Genomic DNA, 25,781 nt, shown 5'->3' with positions numbered 1-25,781 from the left:
TTTTGATCCGACTTCATGGCCTCGCCGTAAGTTTCTGGTTCCTCAAGTGACGTTGCAAGATGCATCACGTAGTCTTGCAGTTTCTCTGGCGCTTTCAGAGTCGATCTGTTCCGTAGACATCGTGTGGTCCTGTCGGCGTTGTGCTCGCAATCTGACTCGGAAGTTCCAGAAATTGACGTATCTTCGGTTTCCTGCTCCTCTTCATCGTCATCGGTGAGTTCATCATCGCGATCAGCTTGAATTTCCTGTTTAGCCGTTGAATCATCTTCTGGAATAATCACACTTTTCGTGTGCTCAAGCGTTTTCTCTTCAAATACGACATCTCGTGATCTAATGAGTTTGCATTCCTCTTTGTCGAAGATCCTGTATCCGTCATCATGATCGTAGCCAATGAGAATACCTTTAGTGGCTTTTGGGTCCATCTTTTTTCTGGTTTGCTTCGGAACATGAACATAGCAAGTGGAGCCTATTACACGTAAGTGTTTCAGTCCCGGTTTCTTACCGTACCACAGTTCATATGGAGATGTTCCTGGCACGTTTGAAGGTCCCGTGCGATTCAAGATGTAGTTCGCTGAACGAACTATTTCAGCCCAGAGTGTCTGCGGAATGTTTCCGTGGGCATGCATAATTGCCCTTGCTGTTTCGACGACTGTGCGATTCTCTCTTTCGCTACAGCCGTTTTGTTGTGGGGTGTATGGCATCGTTAGACGTTGAATAATACCTTCCTTTTGAAGCATACTTCTAACGTCCTTGTTGTCAAACTCCTTCCCATTGTCACTCAGAAGTTCTTTGATCACATGTCCAACAGTTTTTGTTTCAGCTAAAAACTGACTCAGCTTCTCTGCAACTTCTGATTTTTCTTTCAAGAAATAAATCGTCCTGAATTTTGTGTAATCGTCCTTGAAGAGCACAAAATATTTAAATCCTGACATCGATTCCTGAAATGGTCCGCATACATCTGTGTGAACTCGCTGTCCTGCTTTTGTTGTCTTCGTTCTAGTGCCAAATGGTAGGCGATGAGCTTTTCCGTACATACAGCCTTCACACAGTTCACTGTCCATTTCCACTTTGATGTTCAGCTCCTTGCTCAGTAGCGACTTCACATGGCGCTTATTCTGATGTCCGAATCTCTCATGATATAGCTGCAAGAGATTATTTGTATCTGTGACATTGACTTCATCGAGTGAGCTGGTTTTCGTACTTGAATGAAAAATAGTCATCTGGTAGTGTTCCCAGAATTTTACAGATCAGAAATAAGTCTGGTAGTTCCAGGTTCGCTTCATCTTTCATCATCTCCTGCTTCAACTCGCTCCATAGTGTTTTCAATTTTGAAATATGTGATGCGATGTCAACTTCAGGATTCCTCTTAAATCCAAAGAATTGTAAGCAGAGGTTGTAGACTTTGTCCTCAGAAACGCCGTCAAACAACTTGTGAAGTTCCAGCCATACTTCTCGCGACGTCGTGAATCGCATTATCTTCTGCAACGTTTCATCTGACATGTTCGTGGTTAAGATAATCAAGGCATTGCTGTCTGCTTTATTGAATACTTCTAATGCACTTTTGTACGTCGCTGTTTGGGCAGCGGTAGCATCTTCTTGTAGTGTATTAGGTGCCACTAACCTGCCTTGGACAACATCCATTGCTCCGGAGACTCCTCGTAGACAGACGGAAATTTTGTATTTCCACGTAGTCCAATTTGCTTTCCCTTCCAATAGTCCAACGTTAATTATTCTTGACGAATCCATTGTTTCTTCTTTGGTTCACCTCGTGGATTCCTTAACCTCAAAATTGGACTTGCGGAGATTACTTCAACCAGTACGCCAAATTATATTTTCCCGTTAGTGCACTTTCTTTTTAATACGCACTGTAGCCCATAACCTGTTGGGATTTTCTAATAAGGCCGACTGTTTTGATTTAAAAGCTAAAACTGTTTATTCAAACGTGAACGTGTTGTTTTTCCATCTACAAGTTTCAAGTTAGTGTCTATGGCGTATACCAGGTTTTTCCTTAGTTACATCTACTCGTTGGTTTTAGTACCAACCTAAACAAAATAAAAGTACTGTTATTAAATAATTATAAAATGAGAAATACATCAACAGTTAGGTGTTTTTCATTACTTGGTTGGCATCCTAACCAAAGTTTCTCTAACCAAAAAGTTAACCAGCATTTGTTGGTGGGTTAACCCAAATATCTTGGTCAAATCATTCATGTAGGTAGTGGTTATAAAGTAATATGTTTGTTTTGTGTTTTTATAATTGAACTTTTTATTTTATCACGAGTTTGGCAATTAAGGGAAGAGCATGCATTAAAATTAAAATTAATGTATGAAACTTATTATTAATATATTTAATTATTTAATACATTATTACATTGTACATTGATTGTTCCCATTTCTATGACCCGGCTCCACAGGAACATTATTTACAAAATTAAAAACCCTTTCTTCTTCTTGGCTTAATCGTGGTAGATCTTGTTCTTTAAGCCACAAGCCATATTGAGCAGCACAGCTGTGGCTAAAATTATCCACTGCACTTTCTCAATTTTTAAAGAAATTCCAGTGTTAAGAATGGGAAACCTCCCAAACCCAAAATGACTGCTCAACAGGATTCTGAGTTCTGATCTGTACGTCATTATTAGTGTCTGTATTAGTGTTGGCCACGGGGGTAATGACATAATTCTTCAAATGGTATCCACCATCACTCATTCCCCATTTCATTGTTTTCAAATCTGCCACATAAGACTCACTGATAAAAAAAAATTCATGTACAGTTGCGGAATTAAAATTTCGGGCACTACTGCAATGTCATGATATAAACTCTAAAACAACCTTTACGTTAATAACCTTATTTTTTACTCTTGTCATGTTTTTGTCTTTTTGGCATTCAAAATTGTCATTTGTGGCATAATAACGGGTAGGCAACATATCAAAGCGATGATTTAATGTCAATCATAATGACAGTAGAAGGTGCTTTACAGAGATTTTGTTGAAGTGATAGAAAAATAGTGCCCGAAATTTTAATTCGGCAACTGTACTTACATCATAATAACTTGAAATTATCTTGCTCGATGTACTTATGTACATCTGCAAAATCCCCAACTACAATCAACATGCTGCCACAAGCACGATATATTAATGTTATAATAATTAATATAATAGCATCCCTATTGGTAAAAGAGCATGAAACCTGTTAAATTAACATAAAAATTATACAGTAATTTTGTAATATTAGTATGTATAATTACCAATTTCTAGGACTTTATAGCTTCTTGGATTTTTTCCAAGCTGCGGTTTTGAGAATCAAAACCTATTATAAAATTCTTGATCATCCCACTGCCAGTAATCCAAATGATTTTTTTTTCTTGATAACGACGTTTTCTAGGCACATGCTCCACAAAATCGTTAATAACTTCATCAGATGACATGTCAAACAATTGATTCATTTTCAATAATGCTCCGTGATAACAGATTTTAACTTTGTAATTGTTATTATTTCATACTGCCGTTGTCACTGTTGTCAGATTCAAACAATTCCTAACCTCACAAATGCACACCGCGCGTCAATCGGAGTACCAACCAAAGAAATATTCTGGTTAGCTAACCAAAATTCTAGGAGGCGGGGCTTAGACACTGAAAAACAGGCACTGTTTAAAATTTTGGTTAACTAGTAAATTTTGGTTAGGTAACTCAAAAGTTAACCCACGACTGAAATACCGGGCCTAAATGCTATATGTTTACCGATTTTACTAAATGTCACCAAATGTGGAACGCTCACGTTACGGGCCTTTACTGCAAATATAAATATTCACGCTATCCATTTATATTAAGCACTTGCTCAAAAAAACTACTTTTTCGAAAACTGATAAAAAATGTTGACATTTTATGACCTAAATCGGTTGTCAAAGTGACTGTTTTTTGTTCACTGGACAAAATAAATGTGAATCCTGACTTTATTAAGTCAAATTATTTAATAACCTGATAACGATAATAAAGATTTATGGTATGTAGTTCGTTCTCGAAAAGGGGCAGGTATATAAATACAGCGAGTTTTCGAAATTCTACCTGCAACTTTGGTGGTGGATAACCATCTGTTTCCCATCATAAATCTTTGTTATTGTTTTCTTTACATTTTGATTTGAACATGTTAAATAATTTGACTTAATAAAGTCAGGATTCACATTTATTTTGTCTGGACTATACAATCTAGAACAAAAAAGACTTTTATGTCCGATCGGGCGAATTTTGCCTACTTATGGACTAGTTTTTAGGGCGTAATTCAGTATATTATAGCCCCGGGCTGTAAACGTTTTTATGGCCCTTGTTTATGCCGTTACTACAGTAACAACAATAACTGGCTTATTCCACCTTCCTGATTTTTGTGTCGTTATTTTAAAATTGAATCTACATAAATTATTATAAAATTCAAAACTTCGACGGGACATAAAATTTTGTATGTACCACGGGCATAATTGGCGTTTGTGGCCCTTACCGTGTTATGGGCCCCAATGTCACGCCGCGGGCCACAAACGCCTTCATTACGCCCTTAATACATAAATAACTATTACGTTCAGCAATTTTTGATTAAAGAAGAGGTCACTATTTCCCAAAATCTTAGTTTTATATTCCAAATAGGCCAGTATCACACTTTCAGACACGTTCTTTAATTTCTTAGAGCCACACCAATTCATGAAATCCTTCTAAGCAGATTCATATTGTCTAGAAGGCTTTTCCGGGATAAGACTAGAAACTGTATTTCGTGCCGTTTCTAATATATCCAAAGGCAGATCATCTTCATCAATTTCGGAACTCATTTTTGTTTTTTCTTCTTTCTTTTATTAAACACCAGTAATTCTCCTAAAATCGTAACCAAACCTTACAAAATTAGAAGTTACATCGTTTGTTTGACGGTTGCTATCATTATTAGTTGGTCAGAGTATTCCAAATTTAAAATATCAAGATAATTGTAGACAAAAAAATGTTTGACTTTCCGCTAATGTGGAGCTGTGCAGTTTTCGAAAAAACGTTTGCTGATACTCGATTGCGAAATTCTTTTGCATTCTATGTCCTTATTGTGAGGAGACCTAATAAAACGTAGATTCTTCTTACAATTGATATACAATATAAAATTCAGGCGACCCCTCCTTACAAAGATACTGAAGGTGTAGAGTTTGCATCAAATTTTCTTCAAATAGGAATTAGGAATATTTGGCGTTTATTTTATTTATCGTGAGAAAATAATGATGCAAAATATTGTCTTAGAAAAGTAGCGTTATCGCGGAGTAAAATAATATTTAATTTTTGCAATTTTTGTTCAAAAAGAGCAACGCTTTGATCTGAAAATTATAAGGTAAGGAATGCGGTTGCTGTATTGAACAAAGTTAGAAGGGTTTTATCATCTTAAGAATTATTCAAAACTTTTTTCAACAAGTTCTTACTTGCTTCACGGCATACTCTCTGCAACGCTTTGGAGTTGGAATGCTTTAATTATGAGACACTCTGTATGAGAGGCTAATAAGAAGTCTAAATCTGAGTATCCATTTGAAATTGAAATTGAATATACAGGGTGTTCTCGAAGTTGACGCGTTCCTTGTAACACGAGGTACTACACATTATTCTTAAAAATTTTAGCCTAAATCTTCTTAGTAAAATGTTTGTATTAACGGAGATAATCGATTGTATATTTTTATTGTTTTCTAAAATTTTAAGTCCGGTCCTGTCCATTTCTCCGCTGTACTAGATTAATAATTAACCTGGCCCAGAATGGTGTCTTTCCGGAAATCGCTCTCTTGACGCTGCAGATGCATTCTGATAACGTGATAACATTGCCCATGCATTTGCAACATATCTGTGAGCTCATTATTTTCCTAATAATAAAGCCATTTCGAATAATTAGATGACAACTCTGACAGTAGTTTTGATTAACGTCCATGCTCATTTGATTTTTTTTTGTCAATTCCAATTTCTAACAAATCAGCGCAAATTTGAGCAGGACCGGTTTCAAAAATTTCAAAAAAATTAACTTATTGTATCTTCATTGCCGTACACATTTTACTAAGGTGATTTTCGCTAAAATTCTTTAGAACAACGCATACTATCACATGTTAAAAGGAACACCTCAACTTCGAAAACACCTGTAGTATAAAATATAGTAAACATTTAGTATTTTTGTGAGACAAAGAGTTTTTTTTACTGCATGAATATAAGACACTAACAAAAATTAAAATTATCTGGTTATCATTTCAGAATTAAATATGGAATACAATTTGGTGAACATATAGCATTTTTAGGCAACAAAAATTATTTTTAGTAGCAAATAATATAAGAAACTAGCAGGATGTCAATATCTGGTTATCGCTCTAGGATTATGTATGGTCTTAATTTTGGTGAGCATTTAGTATTTTTGGGAAACGAAAGTATTTTTTTGTATGAATAAATTTGGTAAATTTGGTAAACAGTTAAATACCACCCAATATAAATCATAATATGCACATTCTAAAATCTAGCAGGCCAAGGAAGTACCGTCCACAAGCCAACAGATGGCGCATTTTTCAAGAACCAAAAATTTAATAGGGAGTTTGCGTTCTATATAGTTTATTTTGTGTATGAACGGAAAATCGTTTAGCGCACCCTCACCGCACCGCAAGAGGGTGCAAATGTTTTGAAAAGTCAAAAATTTAAAATCAAAGTAATCTCAATAATCTAAAAATCAGTCAAAGCAGTGTCAATCTTTATGTCACTATCTTGTAATTCAAAATGAGCCTGTGTCACGTTCACAAACAATATAGTACTGCTGCTAAGATTGCTAAATTTGTTGTTGAGAGAATCAAGCAAAATTTATATAGAAAACAATCAACAAATTAAAAGAAAAATAATACTTCAAGACCAAGAGATTACACCATTATTTGATACACCTCATCTTATTAAAGGAATTAGAAATTATCGGATAACAAAAGATTTGGTTTGGGAAGTAAACGAAGAAATTTTAAGTGTGAAATTGGACCATATTGTGAAGGTTTATCTTTATGATTCAGCGTGGGGCGAATTAAGATCCCTCCACAAAATTACGGACATGCAGATAAGATCCAAAAGATGTCCTATGCAACTCAAGTTTTGAGTCGTCATAATCATGATTAATTCAACTATCATGCTATTAGTTAACTGTGGTAATTTCTAATAACATTGTTGTTAATAATCTAATATATATTTTAACTAACAGGTAGAACAAACCTAAATGATGAAGACTTGGGAACTGCAAAAACAATTGTTAAAATAATATAGTTTAATGAAGTTGGTCATGAAATACGTTACGTTAGAAAATATAAAGATAGCTGAGAGCTGCGTCTCTACAATAAATAAAGTTTGTTTTTGAGCTTGTCAGAAAATCACAATAAATGTAATCGGTTTCCTTAAAAAAGATATTAAAGTGATTCATAAAGAACACGAAATATTGTTTTCATTAAGAGAAAAACCTCAATAGGTTATGGGACCAGTGTACGCGAGTCACTAAAGCAGAGACTAAAGTAAAGTGCGTGGAAAAGAACACGTTGTAGTTTTCTCGTGAATCACGTTGAGAGTGTTTTTTGGGAGTCTCGCAGTCTCAGCATTTCGAAGATGGAGCTGGCGAAACACATAAAACCCCTGGCTGGTGAAACAGATTGGCCGATTTGGAAGAGGAAAATACGTGACTTGTTGGATTATCACGAAGGAGCTCTAGATGCCATTGATGGGAGGTTAGTGAAACCTGAGCCATTGCAAGTTGGTGCTGAAGACAATGTTGTCAAGGAGCACAAGATGAAGAGCGATTTTTTTCGTAAGGCAAACAGTTATGCAAAATCTATGATCTCTAGTTCCGTGACTGACACAGTTTATCAAAAGATAATGAATAAAGATACAGCGCATGAAGCGTGGGAAGCGTTAAAGTTGAATTTTGAGGCGTCATCCAAAGATCAGCTGTTCAAAATATGTACCGAGTTTTTTGCGTTCAGTTGGATTAACGGAGAGGATGTTTCGACCCACGTTGCAAAATTGAAAAATTTGTGGTTTGAGTTAAATAACGGATTGAAAGCCAAAAATGAGAATGCACTTCCAGATTTAATTTTAGTTTGCAAAGTTTTGCAAATTCTACCGGGTGACTTCGAAAATTTTAGATCCAGTTGGATGCTATTGTCAAAAAACGAAGAAAAGACTTTTGAAGAGTTATTTACCCAATTGTGCATGTATGAAAGAAACTTTAGAAAGACCACAGAGGGCGCTACCGGAGCTGCCTTTCTAGTGAAAAGCGAAAAGAAGAAATCGAAAAAGTCGAAAGAGAATGATATCTGCAATTATTGCAAGAAGAAGGGACATTGGGTGAAAACGTGTTACAAGTGGATTGCTGACGGACGACCGCAGAAGAACGCCCCACAGAGCAACTCCCTGGATACAAACATAGCTTTATATGTCATCAGTGAAGATATTCTTCAAGTGGAAACGAATTCATCAGGATGGTGGATTGATAATGGAGCTACGAAGCACGTAACAAATTGCCCGGACCTGTTCATTGAGTTCCAAGAGTTTCAGAGCCCCTGCGTCATTAAGGCAGCTGGTCAAGAAGCTCTTAAGGCCATCGGGAAAGGAACTATTCAGATCTGGTCCTTTACTGGATCTAGTTCTCTGAAGATGACTTTGAACGATGTCTGGCTTGTTCCACAGATTTCGAAAAATTTATTTTCTGTTCTAGCAGCTCAAGACAGAAATGAAAACAGTAGATTCCTTTCAACAGCGACTGAATGCTATTTAAAAGTTAATGGAAAAACGGTGCTGTGCGGAAGTCGTGTTAAAGGTGGAACACTGTACAAGGCAGCCATCGAACCAGTCATACCAGGGAAAGAAGAGAGGGTCAGTATTGCAAAAGCAAGCAATTCGACACTACAGTTGTATCATGAGAGATGGGGTCATCAAGACAAGCAACACGTAAGACAGATGCTTAAGAGTGAGTTGGGTATCGACGTGAAGCTAGTAAGAGATATTTGTGAGCCCTGTGTTTTTGGCAAAGCACATCGATTACCTTTTGGCACCAGAGTAAAGACAACGAAACCAGGAGAACTGTTTTCAACTGATGTTGTAGGACCATTTTGTGAATCATTCAGCAAAAAGCGATTTCTAGTTGTATTCAAAGATAGTTACACGAAGTTTCGCTATGGCTTTGTGATGAAACAAAAATCAGATGTTAAAGTAGTGTTAAAACAGTTTTTAGCACACGCGAAAACACTCGGACACAACATTCAAGAGCTACTTAGTGACAACGGAGGAGAATTTGACTGTGAAGAGGTCAAACGTATTTTATCAGAGAACGGAATTTTGCAGAGACTGACAGCACCATACACGCCCGAGCAGAATGGCGGCAGTGAACGCGAAAATCGCACTATAGTTGAGATGGCAAGGACCTTCAAATACTCGAACAGTGAAGTTGAATTTCCAGATGCGATATGGGCAGAGCTAGTGACCTCAGCAATTTACATCTTAAATAGGACAGGAAAGTCGTCAAAAGATGGAGTTAGTCCTTATGAATTGTGGATGGGAAAGAAACCAAGAATCAAACATCTGCGTATAATTGGATCTTCCTGCTACGTCCACATTCCAGCCGAAAGAAGAAGGAAAATGGACAAGAAGGCAGTAAAAGGTTACCTCGTTGGATATGATGGAGATGAGCGTTACCGAATTTATATTCCCAACGACAACAAAGTTATCCTGTCAAGAGACATTCAATTCCAAGAAAGAATTAATGATTGTATAAGTAAGATCAAGCTACCTATGAAAGACATCGAGAACGAAGATCAAGTTGAAGAAGGAGACAGACCCGACGAGCAGAAGATAGACACTGAGGGGAAGTCGGCGATCAACTCTGAAGACAGTCAGAAGTTGAGGAAAGCATCAAGAGGTGATGAAGAATACGAGACTAGGAGCGAGCTGGGAGACATCGATGAAGAAGAAGAAACTTCTCAACAGACATCCGGAAGAGTTTTAAGAGATCGATCGACCCTGAAGAAGCCCAAACATCTTGAAGATTACACCACGATAGTAGAGGAGTTTGTAAATCAAGTGACTGAGGATCCTGCTACCTTTGAAGATGCCTTGAGAAGCAAGAACTCAGCTGAGTGGAAAAGGGCCATGGATCGAGAAATAACCTCTTTGAAAGAAAATCAAACTTGGATTTTGACAGATCTTCCACCAGGTGCAAAGGCGATTCCGTGCAAGTGGGTTTTCCGACTCAAGAAAAATCCTGACGGCAGTATCGATAAATACAAAGGAAGACTGGTCGTCAAGGGATTCAGTCAGCGTCACGGCATTGATTACAGCGAAACTTTCAGTCCAGTGGCAAAGATGGGCACAATTCGTTCAATTCTCAGCATCGCAGCAAGTGAGAAGATGCATCTGATACAATTTGATGTATCAACGGCTTTTCTGTATGGAGAGCTTGAAGAAACAGTATTTATGAGGCAGCCACAAGGATATGAGGACGGAACCAGCAAGGTTTGCCAACTTAAGAGGAGTCTCTACGGTCTTAAGCAAGCGCCTAGGTGCTGGAACAAACGTTTTGGAGATTTTCTGCAACGACATGGATTCAAGGCCAGTGACGCTGACCCATGTCTATACATCCGAGAGAGAGGTGGTCGAAAACTCATTCTTGTGATCTACGTGGACGATGGTTTCCTAGCTGCAACAGATCAACGAGAAATGGAAATTTTCATTGAAGAGTTGAAATCTGAATTCAAAATCGTTTCGAAAAAGGCCGATTATTTTTTGGGTCTTGAGATTGAACATGAAGAAAAGTTCATTAAAATTCATCAGAAGACATATGCAAAGAAAATCTTAGAACGTTTTAATTTTTCAGAATGCAAGCCGGTTTCAACTCCAATGCTCAAGGGCACAGAAATTTCCACATCAGAGAAAGATAATCAAGCACAGAAATTTCCCTATAGGCAGGCAGTTGGAGCTCTGATGTATCTCATGCTTGGCACGAGACCAGACCTGGCGTACAGCGTGGGATTTATTTCGAGAACACTCGAAAATCCAACTCGAGAGGACGTCATAAGAGTCAAAAGAGTCTTCAGGTACATAGCAGGGACCTTGGACCTGGGAATAGTTTATCGGAGCAACGTGGATGAAGGTTTTTTGGACGTCTACAGCGATGCAGATTTTGGAGGATGCACATCAACAGGTCGCTCAACCTCTGGAGTCATTTTGTAAGGTATGCTGGAGGAGCAATTTCCTGGATGAGTCAACGACAACCAGTTGTGGCAACTTCAACAACTGAAGCAGAAATCATCGCAGCAAACGAAGGAGCCAAAGAGGCAATTTGGCTAAGCAGACTTTTTAGAGGGATCATTCAACTCAGAGATGTTCCCATTATCCAAGTTGACAACTCTGCAGCAGTGAGACTGGCTTAGAATCCCGAGTTTCACCGCAGAACTAAGCACATTTCCATCAAACATTTTTTTATCAGAGAAAAAGTGACAGAGGGAAAACTTGGCGTTCAACAAATCTCTACGGAACATCAAGTAGCAGATATTATGACAAAGCCGCTACCAAAGACACGCCTGGCGATTTTATGTGTGAAAATGGGACTTATGTGAAAAAGAAAGGACTATCGACAGTGAATTTCATGTTTTTTTTTTTCAACTATCATTAACTAGGGAAAGTGTTAAAATAATATAGTTTAATGAAGTTGGTCATGAAATACGTTACGTTAGAAAATATAAAGATAGCTGAGAGCTGCGTCTCTACAATAAATAAAGTTTGTTTTTGAGCTTGTCAGAAAATCACAATAAATGTAATCGGTTTCCTTAAAAAAGATATTAAAGTGATTCATAAAGAACACGAAATATTGTTTTCATTAAGAGAAAAACCTCAATAACAATAACTTTTTTGACAAACTCTTTGATAATAATCTGGAGGGAGGAACATGTCGTCCACGTTGCGAGAAACCTCTTGCTTGTGGAGTTTAGAAAAATCCGGGGCACACAAAATTTTGGCAGGAAGCAGTCCTACACTTGCGCAATATGTACCTAAGTAGTTATGATGGGGGGGTTCTGGGACAGTTCGATGGCGTGTCCATCCGCAGCTAATGGTAAGGTGACCTCAAGGTCGCGAAGAAGTTGATCGTCAATGACCAGAAGCTGAAGAAGTTCTTGCAGCCGAAGAAGTGGTCAACAATGACCAGAAGCTACGTCACAGTGGCCGTTACCACACCCAAAAAAGGGCGTGGCCCCAGGTGTAATTAAAGGTGTTTTTGAGATGTTTCCAAAACAGGTGAAAAAAATTATTTTTACCTGTATTACCTGTACAGGTAATTACACCTTGTCCTGTGACGTATTATTTGAAGGTCGGGTGCGGTTAGTGCGCGTGTACTAATGAAAAAAAGTTTTTTCGTGCCGCCGGCCGGAATTTGGTAAATTACAGATCTCGAAATCGTCCAGAAACACATGCATTGCCGGCCTAGTCCGGCTAAAAGTAGGGATTTTGAGTAGTCATCGGTTTCGGTTGGCATTTGTTATCAGAATTCTATCAAACGTCAATGTTTGTTCTGTGGATGGCTCGTTAAAAATGTTTTTCTATTTATAACAACGTACAAACTACAAAGAAGCAATATTTAACTAAAATTAATTAATGAAAATTACGTTTCGAGCCAGTTCTTGAATATGGGCTGGTGTATTTATTACAACAAATGTTTCAGGAAAATGTCAAAAACAAAACAAATTAATTAAATTTAATAAATGTCAGGAAACAAGAGCGATGTTGATTTTAAAATTTAAATGTTTAAATGTAAGTGTTGCCAACACAAAAAAAGTCCCTAATACCAATTATTAAAACAAGTGCTTTAACTTCCATTTAACAAAAATCCGCAGAAGTCGGCACGAAAAATTTTGTGTATCACACGTCCAGAAACTGTTTTGCGAGCATTCGTACTTACAATACTCGTCTATCGACTCGTATTGCAAACCCGTACTCATGCTCGCAAACGTGCAGTTTCTGGCCTTGTGATACAAATAACTATTGTTGAACTGGTCGGGATTCGAACCACGTAGATGCGATTGCGAATACGGATGCATGATCCACTGAGCTACAAAGTGTTTGCAACTTGCGTATGTGATTATTGGGTATATAAGATCGAGTTTAGCCTGGATGAGCTTAGCCTCTTATCATATTTCCTTTTTATTTTTTTAAGAATAAAACACAAAGCGTATAAATTGGAAATATTTATTTAAAAAAATAATAAATAAATAATTTAATTTAAAAAAATTCTTTTCTTATTTCTCCACATTAACGAGGTAGTTGATTGATCTTCTTAAAAATTTGCTTATATTTATCTTCGATGTGAGATTTATCTATAATTCGATCTATGTCTGTTTGCGTAAGTTGTCGAGGATTATCTAAAACAGCAAATACTTTTTTCAATTCATCACGTTATATAGGTTGTTTGATTAGCTCGTTTCGTAATTGAAACCTTAAAGCATCTTTTTCACTTATTTTTGTGTTAACCATCTCGATCGACAACTTATTAGAAAATGACATTTTTGAAGATGGATTTCTGTAATTATCCCACCTCCACCCGGCGGCACGGCAATTTTGCCGGAGTACATACACTATTACGGATATTACTATCAAGTAATAGTGCAGTGCTTATCAACATAATTACCGGCGTCTTGCCTCCGCATTTTGACTTTGTTGTGTATTATGTTCTGTGTCAATGTTAAGGAACTTCCTCACGATGTGACATGAGTATAATAATATACCTTTTTGAATTTCAACTACCAATGTGTTATCTAAATCCAGAATTTTTAAATTTTTAAAAAGAGATTGCGGTACTATTCCCGTTGCTGAAATTACAAGTGGTAAAATCGAAATTTTTTCTAAACACCAAAGATTTCTCATAGCAACGGACAGCTCTAAATATTTATTAATTTTTGTGTTATATGTCTGTGTTATATTATGTGAATTTGGAACAGCTATATCTAAAAGATATGCTTGCTTTTGTTGTTTATTTAAAATAATAATGTCTGGTCTGTTATGCTTAATATGAATGTCAGTTAAAATTGTTCTATCAAAATATAACTTGTAACTGTCATTTTCCAAACAACTTTCTGGTGTATAACTATAATGTGGTTGTGTATTCTTTAATAAATTGAATTTAACAGCTAAATTCATGTGTATAATTTTAGCGAATATATCGTGTCGTTTTTTATATTCGCTTTGAGCCAAAACGGTGCAAGAAGAAATAATGTGTTCAATTGTTTCCCCTTCAGTTCCGCAAATCCTACATTTATCAATTATCGATTGTAAACCGCATATGTGTTTTTTATAATTTCTTGTATTTATAACACGATCTTTTATTGCAAATATAAAACTCTCCGTCTCAGGGTGAATATTTGATTTCTTAAGCCATGCATGAGATGCCTGAATATTAACTTCTGGTTGTTCCAATTCTTTAAAGTATCTCCCATGTAAAGACTTCTGTTTTATACTTGCTATTGTGTCAGGTACAGGGTTATTCTAAATGATTGTAGTCGAAGTAGGCCATGCCCATGTTATTACATTTTTGCCGCTTTCATGTGAACTGTCAGTTTTGTCGCTGTCACTGTCATTTTTTAGGTGAAAAGTGCTCTGAGAGATTTTTATTTATTTTTGTTAAATTAACGATTGAATCCAGAAAAATTGAGATGTTTTGCACCCAATTTAACTCCCGTGCGTACTCACTTATTCACATCATTTTGATGTTTTTTTGATGTGGAGCGGCAACCATAAATTTTACATTGAGTTTTCACGCCTACTTCGACTACAATCATTTAGAATAACCCTGTATATTTGGCTTAACAATGTCTGAAATTATATTATCACTTAAATTTAAAGGTGTGTAGCCTTTATCGGCTGAAACCAAAGCATTGAAAAAGGTGTTATCACGAGCTCTATTGAGGAAATAATTTTTTAGTGAAGCAATTTGATTTTTTAGCAGTATTTCTAGATTTGAAAAACCCCTACCACCGTTTTCGCGTGGTAAATTAAATCTTTCAATAGCAGATTTAGGATGGTGTTTACTAAATTTGGTAAAAAGAACTCTAGTTTTAATGTTTATGTTCTGTAAATTAGTTTTGGACCATTTTATAACACCGAAAGAATAGGTCAGTAATGGAACAGCATATGTATTAACTGCTTTAATTAAATTATTACCGTTTAATTTTGATTTTAAAATAGATTTAATTCTTAAATAAAATTGCTTTTCTAAATTTTCTTTTATAATTGAATGTTGAATATGATTTGATTGATTAATACCTAAATATTTATAAAATTCTCCTTTATTTAAATTTTTAATGATTTCTCCTTCTTGAGTTATATATTCTAAATGTTTGAAATTATTTATGATTATAAAAAAATAATAATAATTTGTAACAATTTATTTTCATCACAATTTTTATAAAAAACCCTTAATGTTATCAATATGAAGTAAAATATTTGTTGGCATTTCAAGTTCTTGCATTTTTTCGTATACGGGTTGAATAATTTCTTCTTTATACCATTGTTGATGATCATCATTATCTGTGTTGGATTTTAGATTTTTCAGTATGATTGTTTTCGAGAATCTTTGTATGTTTGGCATACATGTTAGACAGACCAATTTAATTTCGAATCGTGATATAGGTTTCCAATTAAATTTTTCCAATGACCTTTCTAGAAGACGTATTATGTTCTTACTTCCATACCAGATGTATTGATTATCTTCAACATGTATTGCATCCCAAGGATCAAATTTATTATGGAATTGAAGTTTTAATTTCACTTGACAGGTTTCTGAAGTTATGTGAACATTTCTTTCTTTCATTTTTAGATTCACAATGTCAGTACAATTTTGACTACCCATTTGTGTAATTTCTTGTTAATGTTGCTTTAACCGTTGTCTTCACACAAATAGTATACCTACTATCTGATCCCACACAGATATATACATTTGCTTAAGAAGAAGAATGAGAAGAAGGAGGAAAATAACTACTTGGAACATGTTTAAATCCTTGAAATTTAATTATTTCCTTCATGGCACAAGACATGCAAAGTCTTCCTTCCATATCGGTTTCACCTTTGCATCTCGGACATTTACTTTGAACAGGAATAGGCATAGTAGTAGTTTTCTCTAATTAGATTTATATACAAAAAACAAAGTTTCAAATGGTCCTTCTTGCAATATATAATAATTTCAACACTTTCACATAAACAAGCTATTGAATTAAATTTCTGGTTACGGTAAAATAATTGTTTTCGATAAGACAGTTGTTCCAGTTCGTAATGACCACAACTTTTTTTAAACAATTTTTGTTTTATCAATCCAACTGTTGTGAGTTGAATCAAAACCCAACCATTTCACGAAGACTTTATTGTTCTTTCTTCTTAATATTTTTTCTACTAAATATACATCTGGATGTTTGACTTTTTGTAATTGTTGTTGATAGAAACAACCCTTAATATCCTGTTTTTGATAATCTTGTAATAGATATGTGTTTGGATTTGTTAATAGGATTTTTTTTTTATGGTAAAAATTTCAGTTGACCAATTTGGCATGTACTTCTTATCAAAAACTCCTCTAGTTTTTGAAATTCGTACATGATCACCTACATGAAATTTTGAGGATAAATTTACAATTTTTATGCGATTATAAACAGTGTTTAAAAGTTTCTTTTCATGTTTCTTTTTAACTTCAGAGGGTTTCATACCGATCGTTCTATGTTTTGAATTATTATATTTTTGTACGATATTATCCAATAAATTAATCCATCTATAATGTGCGTGATAGTTAAATTCTTTCCACATTAAGTTTTTCAATGTTCTATTAACTCTTTCTACGATCGATGCTTTTTTTTCACTATATGTATTGTAATGATTAATATTGTATTTTTTCATTAATAATTGAAATGTTTTGTTGAAAAATTCTTTTCCCATATCAGTTTTTAGGTTGCTGTTGTTTGAAAACTTTTTCCATATTTTCAACAACTTCATAGCCAGTCTTCGTTTTTAATGGGAACGCCCATACGAATTTCGAGAAACAATTGATTACCACTAAAATATATTTAAAACCATTATTCTCACCTGAATATGGAATCATTTCAACTAAATCTGCTTGAAATAGATCATTTAATGATTTAACAATAACTCTACGTCTGGGAAAATTAATTCTAGCTTGGTTATGAATCTCATCGACCACTTGTTTTTTAATTTTATCCATTTTTCACTTTTTTACTCTATAATATTTGCTTCACGTAATTCTTCGATGATACTGATTATTTCGTTTCTATGATTAAAATTGCCTGCTGCCTGAGATGCTATTAATAAATGTAATCTTTCCACAAGTTCATTCGGGTCATCCCAATAGATTAAATCGATTGCATTTTTATTAACTTCTTTTGATAAACCTTGACCGGATGTTGATTGTTGCTCTTCCTCTTGTTCACGAGTTGTTAAAAATAACGGTGCAATAATGTTTTTATATTTTGCTAATTTGCTACCGTCTATTTGTTGATTGGCTTGATAATAACGTTTATGCGCATTTGTTTTCAGAATAATTTCTTTATATTGTTTGAGATCGTCTTTTGTGCCTTTATAGGTTTTCTTTTGTATAATTAAATCTTGATTAACAATCGATAATTTTGAATTACCTACTTTAAACGATTCAGAAGATGGGTCATATCTGACTCCATACTTATGATCGAATATATCTTCTACATCTTTGATCATATCATTAATATATTTTCTCGGTAATGCTTGCAATGGTTCTTCATCTTCTAACTCACCACTAATTTTTTGAAAGTTTAAATTTACTACCTCAGGTTGTTCAGATGATTGTGCCTCCTCTTTAATATTTTGTTGTATAGAACATGTAGGAATTTCTTTAACTTTCTTTTTCTCATCACCACCACTAACTATTATATTTTCAATATTTTCCAAATGTTTCGTTAGAGGTGATAACATTTTTTCTTGATCAAGTTCACCTTGTTTTAATAGATCCAATTTGTTCTTTATAATTTTCCGTTTGATAATAAGTCTTTTTTTTAATTCTTTATCTATCTTATGCATTCTCTGTTTTTTAACAGTTTTTTCTAATCTAATCAGGTGTGATCCGTTGTTTGAACTGGTTTTGAACAGGTCTGATCCGTTTTGGAACTGGTTTTGAACAGGTCTGATCCGTTTTGGAACTGGTTTGAACAGGTCTGATCCGTTTTGGAACTGGTTTTGAACAGGTCTGATCCGTTTTGGAACTGGTTTGAACAGGTCTGATCCGTTTTTGAACTGGTCTGAACAGGTCTGGTCCGTTTTTTTTTAATCTGATCGAGGGGGGGGGGTATAGCAATAGATTTAATACTTATGTATTGAAACCCATATTATAGGTTAATTTAAATTATATTTCATCTAAATAAATAAAATGATCGAAACCTTTACGATATCTTCCTTTATTAATATCGTTATCTTTGAAAATGCACATAAATCCAAACGGTATTTTCCAACATAAAGTACATAAATTTCGAAATTTTTCATATCTCATGTCTGTACCGATATGATCGTTATAAATGTGTTTTAAATTAAGTTCATCTTGTTTAAATATTACAAAAGTATTTGCATTATCTCTTATTAAATGTTTGGGTATTTTTGCATACGTTTGACATAGGTAAAAACAATCGATTTTATTGTGTCTTCCCATACTGAAGTATTCTCGTATAACAAATGAACAACGATGAGATATGGCCCGAAGGAGTATTAATTAAGCGTTTCATTTTTTTTCGAAACAAGAACACGGAGCAAATAAAAGCGCAATAAAAAATCTGAATGTGCATCATCGCTCAGGCAAGAATATAAAATCCATTAAAGTATTTTATCAAAATCCTCGTGGACTCCGAACTAAATTGAATGACTGTTACTTGTCGTGTTTGAGTGAAAACTTTGATGTGATTGTTCTGGTCGAAACATGGCTTCATGGTGGTATTTCTGATGCTGAAGTGCTGGATGACAGGTATGTGGTATATCGAAACGACAGAAATGTGAACAACAGTGGGAAAAGTATTGGCGGTGGTGTCTTAATTGCTGTTAAGAAATTTCTCACCTCCAATCGTTTGAGTGATTCCAACTCCTCCTTAGAAGATGTTTGGATTTCGCTACAGTGCTGTGACAATTCTTTTGTTTTTGGTGCAATCTATCTTCCGCCGGACGCCACAACTGTTAGTTATGCGAAACATGTCCAGGTTGTGAAAAATTTATTATATAATAATCGTCGCAGTACGTTTTTCATTCTAGGCGACTATAATTTGCCAAATGTGAAATGGATTAATGATAGTGATACTAATTTTTTGATATATACTAACGCCAATTCTGATAAGGACATCATAATCTGTGACAGTCTGTATTCCTGTGATTTCTGTCAATTTAATACTATAACTAATTGTAATGGTAATATCCTTGACTTGTGCTTCTCTAACTATGACTATATTAAGATTGAAAATTGTAATGAATTTAGCAAGACTGATGTGTTTCATCCACCATTCATGTTTGAAATAAGTGTTGATAATGTTTTTGTTGAAGATCTTTGTGACATTTTTTATGATTATTCTAATGCCGATTATGATGAAATCAACATACTCTTGTCTAATGTGAACTGGAACACCTTTGATTCCTGCAGTGACATTAATGAAGCTGTGAGCCTTTTTTATAATTATTTACACTTTGTCTGTGGTCTTTTTGTTCCTGTGAAGAGAAAATGTAAGAGCTCATTTCCTCCGTGGTTCGATCATGAGGTTCGTAGATTAATTCGCCGGAAGTCAACCTTGCATCGTCGCTATAAAATCAGTCACAATGCGAATGATTATGCTGCATTTGCTACAGTCAGAACACAATGCAAAGAAGCCCTGAAGAAATCATACAAAGATTACATAAAACGCACTGAAAATTTTATTACATCTGATCCGAAAAAATTTTGGAAATATATAAACGAACATACCAAATGTAACGAAATACCGAATCTCATGATCTATCACAATAACCCTGTATGTGGTAATGAGAATATTGTTAATACCTTTGCGGAACATTTTTCTTCTGTTTATGATGATATCGTCACCACACAACCTGCTTCTGCTTGTGACAATCCTGTCGGTTTGAGCGTTGATTTCAAAAACTTTGACTTTACTTCAGATAGTGTCTTTTATGAACTAACTAATCTCGACTGTAATAAAGGTGCTGGGCCAGATGGGCTGCCTCCATTTTTTTACAGAAATTGCTGTACATCGCTTACTGATCCTTTGTGGCGTATTTTTAAGTATTCACTCAACTCAGGTGTTTTTCCGAACTGCTGGAAATCAGCTCTTGTCACTCCAGTGTTTAAATCTGGCTCTAAACAAAACTTCGAGAATTACCGACCCATCAGTATTCTATCAGTTCCCGCCAAGATCTTTGAAAAGCTAGTTGCCAAACACTTGTCCGCTTCCTTCAAAACTGTTATCAGTCCATCACAGCATGGGTTTTTCGCTAATAGATCTACGGTAACCAATCATTTTGCCTTTGTTAATAATGTCTTTGAAGCATTTGAGGGCGGTTTTGATGTGCATTGCATTTATACTGATTTTTGCAAAGCATTTGACACTGTTAATCACAAGATCCTTTTGAATAAATTATATACGTACGGAGTACGCGACCCGTTCCTATCTTGGACATCTACCTACATTTCCAATCGAACTCAGCATGTTGTCCTTAAGGGTGTGAGGTCGTCTGCATACTGTAGCACGTCTGGAGTACCGCAGGGCTCTATTATCGGGCCATTATTATTCATAATCTTCATCAATGACATCACTGATAGTCTGACCTCGGCATCGCTGCTGTACGCGGACGATCTAAAAATCTATAAAATCATCAAAACGCAGCTGGATGTATTTGATCTTCAGGAGGATGTCAGAAGAATTGAAAACTGGTGCGCACGCAATGGTATGAAACTCAATGTTTGCAAATGCAAGGCAATGTGTTTCAGCAGGAAAACTGTGCCCTCCGTTCCTTATTATTCATTGGAAGGGGAGCAGCTGGAAATTATCAATGCCATCAAAGACCTGGGTCTTTTTTTCGATTCCAATTTATCGTTTCATGAACATTACGACTTCTTGATTTCTAGGGGAAGAAAAATGCTGGGATGTTTAAAAAGATGGACAGTGGATTTTAAGAACACCAGAGCGATTATAATATTATATAATTCCTTGGTCCGCTCAATATTAGAATACAATTGTGTTATCTGGTCACCTTTTTACGGTACTCACATTTCACGTATCGAGTCGGTACAGAACAATTTCTTGAAGTATTTGAAATATAAGCTGAGAACTCAAAATATCAATTTTGATGATTTGCACTCTGTAGCCGCTTACATGTCTTTGCCCTCACTTAAAACCAGAAGGGATTGTCACAAGCTGTGTTTTCTACATAAAATAATTAACTATAATGTTGATTCTTCTGATGCTCTGCTTCGTATCGGCTTTAATGTTCCTTTATGTAACCTCAGACACCCGAATTTGTTTCATGTTTACTGCCATAAACAAAATTACTCCTACAATTCACCCTTGAATAGTGCCCTTCGCCTGGCCAACTTTTACTGTAACGAGTTAGACTTCTGTGGAGTCTCGACAAATAAGTTCAAGAGTGACTGTAGGAGACTTCTGTGCAAGTGATGCATCTTGTTCCCACTTTTTGTTCTTGCTAATGCTCCATGTGTGTTTTCTTGTAATTGCTTTCTTGGCGTGAATAAACTAAACATCTTGTTTATCACAAGCAACATCATCAAAAATAAAAATCGAATCTGCTCGTGCATCCGAAGGACTTACAATATTTTCACTATTATTAAAACCGTAGTAACCAATACCTTTTATAGGTTTCAATAAATTTTCCAAATAGACATATTTGGATTGATACAGACTTTTCGAATAAACATAGACGTTTTTAAATTTTAACCCATTTGGATGTTCAATTAAACTTATGATGACATTGGTTTTACCACAGTTCGATGGACCAATAACTAAACATCTCATTGTTGATGGAAATAACAAACCATGCTTTACACAATCTTCTCGCACTAAATCATTGTTTTCAATATTCAATGAAGTTTTTTGTTTTATAATTCGCATCTTATTTTTTTGTTCTTTACACAGTTATGTGCAAACTAAAAATGAAAAAAAAAAATACATTGCTTGTTATAAATAAAAGACTATTTTATTGTTTCTTATATAAACACAAACACAGAAGCCATTTCCTTCCAAATCGGGTCTTTAGCGAGTGGAATGGTTTGAGTGAGGAAATTGTAAACGCATCCAACCCCAACATCTTCAAAAACAAACTTGATGCACACTTTGATGATGAAGTAGATAGATTTCGGTCTCAGCTCCAATTCTACATAATAATAATAATAATATAAATAATTATCTAAATTGATGGTTTCTATACTTACATTGATTGGTGAGCTGTATTGTTCATTGTCTTCTAACGTTTCATAACAAAATAAATCAAGGCTTTGTTTTCTTTGTCTTGAATTTTCTGCACAGAAGCAAAAATATTTGCTGCAAATGTGACAAAACCTTGTTCCACCAGACGTTTTATGATGTACGAGTTGCAACGTTGTTGGAACAATTTTCCTTCTTTGTTCCAACTCAATTGATTTCTTAAATCTGTCCCCACCTGTAAACACCTTATCCCACCAACCACTACATTTTATTTCTTTCAACTGGAATTATTCAATATGTAAGGTTTGAATAAAAATATACAATTCACGTAAATTAATTAAACCAAAAGAAGAGAAGATCTCAATCAAAATATCCCCAGGGTAAAGTGTCCGTGTAAAGATAGTTGACAATTCTTTTATCATCGTGGGGGCTTAAAGCAACTTTTTTTTGTTGAACGTTATAAACTTCATGCTTTTTTGAAACAATGGCATTTTGACAAATCTCGATTTGAGTATTGTTAAATAAACAGTCGAAATAATCATTGAAACTGATTTGTTTCATAGCAGAGCTTTGTATACCCTTTGCCTTTTTGATAACTCCTAAATTTGAAATACAATTTTCTATTTGTTTTTTATCAACCAATTTAGCTTTTAATTTATCTATTTGCTCATTCTTTTCCTGATCGCTCACTAATAATTTTAATGTATACATTTTTGAACGTAAACCAATGAAGTGGGTCATAATGATACCATTATTTTCATCCTTCATTAATCCAACCACTTTTTTATTTTTTTGAGGAATTTGATATATATTATTTTGACTATAATCTGATGTGTCAAATCTATTAATATCTTCTTTAATGTGTTCATATATATCATGATCAAGAAATTGGTAAATTAAACTGTCAGTGTCAGTATACAATAGTTTAGCACTATTTCCAAATTTATTTAATATGTAGTTGTAATGAAAATCGTACAAGATTGTTTTTGACATGTCTAAAATAGACATTCCAACATAAATCGGTTTATTAAAATTTACTTTTAATTTTCTAAGTTCTATTATAAGTAACCATATCTTTATCGAAAATTATACAGCTATGAAAGTTTGGTTGAGAAATATAGTAATTAGCACCAAATCTACCCCCCCATCTAGTCACCAGTTTAACAATCCTATATTTCTTTACATTTTCAATCATTTTTCCAAACGAAGCATTGATTAATAATTTGAAAAAATGTTTCCCAAATTCATGCACACATGATTTTCGCAATTCTATATTTACATCAATAAATTTTTTCAGCCAAGGTGATTGTTTAAATTTTAAGCATCTATGTATTTTTTAAGTTTTAAACCTAAATTAAGAGCTTGTTGAAGATTTCTATAGTGAATAATATATTTCTTTTTATCATATAATGTTGTTAACAATTTTGGATTATTTGAATCGGAAACAGGTGGAACTAAATGTTGAGGACATAATGGTAAATCTTTATGCGTGTTAAACAGTTCTTTAGGATAAGAAAGTTCTACCTCAAAAATGTATCCGTAATCACTATCTTCAGGAAGATTTAAAACATTCTCACGATAAATATCTATATCTTCAATCCAATGAAAGTCTGCAAAAGGTAGAGGATAACGCATCGCTGTACCATACAGATTATTAACATCAAAATACATGAGGTAACTAACGGGTTCATTAGGATTGAAATTTTTACCCATGTATTTGTTATTAGCTTTTGCATAGCGATTGGAGCATTGTGAAACACCACCTCTTATCCCTTTTTCTATAAACATAATCATGTCCACATCAGTTAATAATTCTAATTCTACCTCAGTCATTTTTAACATACTGTCAAATGCAAAACCTGGTGCAGTGTAGTAGTGGAGACAATCTAATTGATATGTTTCTAAACATTGCATCCTAAAGTTTTCAAATATGTCTGCAAGAAGTAAGACATCAGTTTTCAAGTACAATTCAGCATATTCTTGTATCGTTTTGATATCAAATTGCTTCCATACATTAACAGCATGATTGTAGTCTTCACAAGAAATTTGAGTGTTGTTAATTTTACTATAAAATTTTTCTTGGGGTGGTAAGTGAGTATCATTTAATTTTTCCCAAGAGTCGAGATATTCATAGGGAAAGACACCTTTTCGTACAACTAAATTAAATTCACGATCATTGGGGTAATATTTTCTGGTAATAACTTTTTGGTTATCAGTCAAAATCGAAGACAATGTATCAAGACTACTAGACATAAATCGATAAGAGTCCAAAAATCTAAAGTTTATGTTGGTATTTTGCACATATTTTGTAAAGGAAATATATTTTTCCTTATTTAGAGGTAGCAAATTTATATTTCCATCAATTTCAGTGGCAAGTGCTTTAATTATAAAATGACTGTCATAACCAGACAAATTGTGAAATAGTACTGGTATAGTATATGAATCTTTATAATTAATATTACAAGAATTGTGTGCTGCACCCCTAAAATTTCCGGTAAGATGACAATGGTCTTTTACTTTTACATCAGAATTAACAAATGGTTTACTACAGATGTGACATTTTAAAGAATGTAAAAAGTTATTTTGTTCATCAGAGGATAAAGGTTTTAATGGGACAATATTTGAAAAAATTGAATTTAATTGTTTTGCAATTTTTGCAAGTTCTCGAACAAACCATACAATACAATCTTTACCTGTGAAGGTATTAAATTTTGAAATGGAATTGTCGTAAGAACAATGAAGATAATATGCTATGCAAAATGGTTTATGTATTTGATATATTTCAGTTTTACTTATATTTTTATTATCATTATAATTCAGAAGAATACTTTCAATATCAGCGTAAATGGCAAAAGGTACCTGTATTTTATTTTTAAAATTTGTAAATTTCATGATTTTATTGTTTTCGTTAGGAAGAATCATTTTAGTTTCATTTAAAACTTTACAATCATCTAAATGTTTTTTCAATACACCTTCATTCAAAAAGCGATTTAAACATCTTTCACATAACCATTTCTTCTTTTTAACATTACCCACTTGCTTACTAATTAAACGTCATAAATTATTTATATATGTGAAATGGAATATAGTCTTGTTTGTTTCTTGTTTCTCATCATCATCATCATCATCATCATCATCCCCGCTCGTAAAATCCATATGATCTCTGTGAGTATTTTTGCTGCTAACTCCATCAGTTAAATCTTTTGAAAACATAAGTAAATTTATACGTGGTGAGAAATCAGTCTTACTCAAAAGTAAAGGTAAAATTTCCTTTTTTTCTATTGTAAAAACATTTATAGCCAAT

At 34.4% G+C, this 25,781-nt stretch overlaps 1 protein-coding gene and 1 long non-coding RNA gene across 2 annotated transcripts; both read right to left on the bottom strand.

The window, feature by feature from the left end:
• Positions 1–2,344: 2,344 nt before the first annotated feature.
• LOC138128476 (uncharacterized) lies at positions 2,345–3,710 on the bottom strand. Its single transcript, XR_011158694.1, has 2 exons — positions 3,245–3,710; positions 2,345–3,186 (listed from the first exon to the last, which is right to left on the bottom strand). It is a non-coding gene; the product is annotated as an uncharacterized lncRNA (long non-coding RNA).
• Positions 3,711–22,228: 18,518 nt separating this feature from the next.
• On the bottom strand, positions 22,229–25,775 carry LOC138128593 (uncharacterized). The gene is made up of 2 exons (XM_069044793.1): positions 22,486–25,775; positions 22,229–22,427 (listed from the first exon to the last, which is right to left on the bottom strand). Exon 1 carries the CDS (start codon positions 25,397–25,399, stop codon positions 23,795–23,797), a length of 1,605 nt encoding a protein of 534 aa, XP_068900894.1. The 5' UTR covers positions 25,400–25,775; the 3' UTR covers positions 22,229–22,427; positions 22,486–23,794.
• Positions 25,776–25,781: the final 6 nt, after the last annotated feature.

The sequence above is a fragment of the Tenebrio molitor genome, chromosome 4 (assembly GCF_963966145.1).
Source record: "Tenebrio molitor chromosome 4, icTenMoli1.1, whole genome shotgun sequence".
In the NCBI taxonomy this organism is placed as follows: Eukaryota; Metazoa; Arthropoda; class Insecta; order Coleoptera; family Tenebrionidae; genus Tenebrio; species Tenebrio molitor.
Note: the sequence above shows the minus strand (reverse complement) of the source record. Positions and strands in the feature narration are given on the sequence as shown.

Coding starts and splice junctions, on each gene's coding strand:
- LOC138128593 (XM_069044793.1), bottom strand. CDS start 25,399: ATGATTCTTCCTAACGAAAACAATAAAATCATGAAATTTACAAATTTT.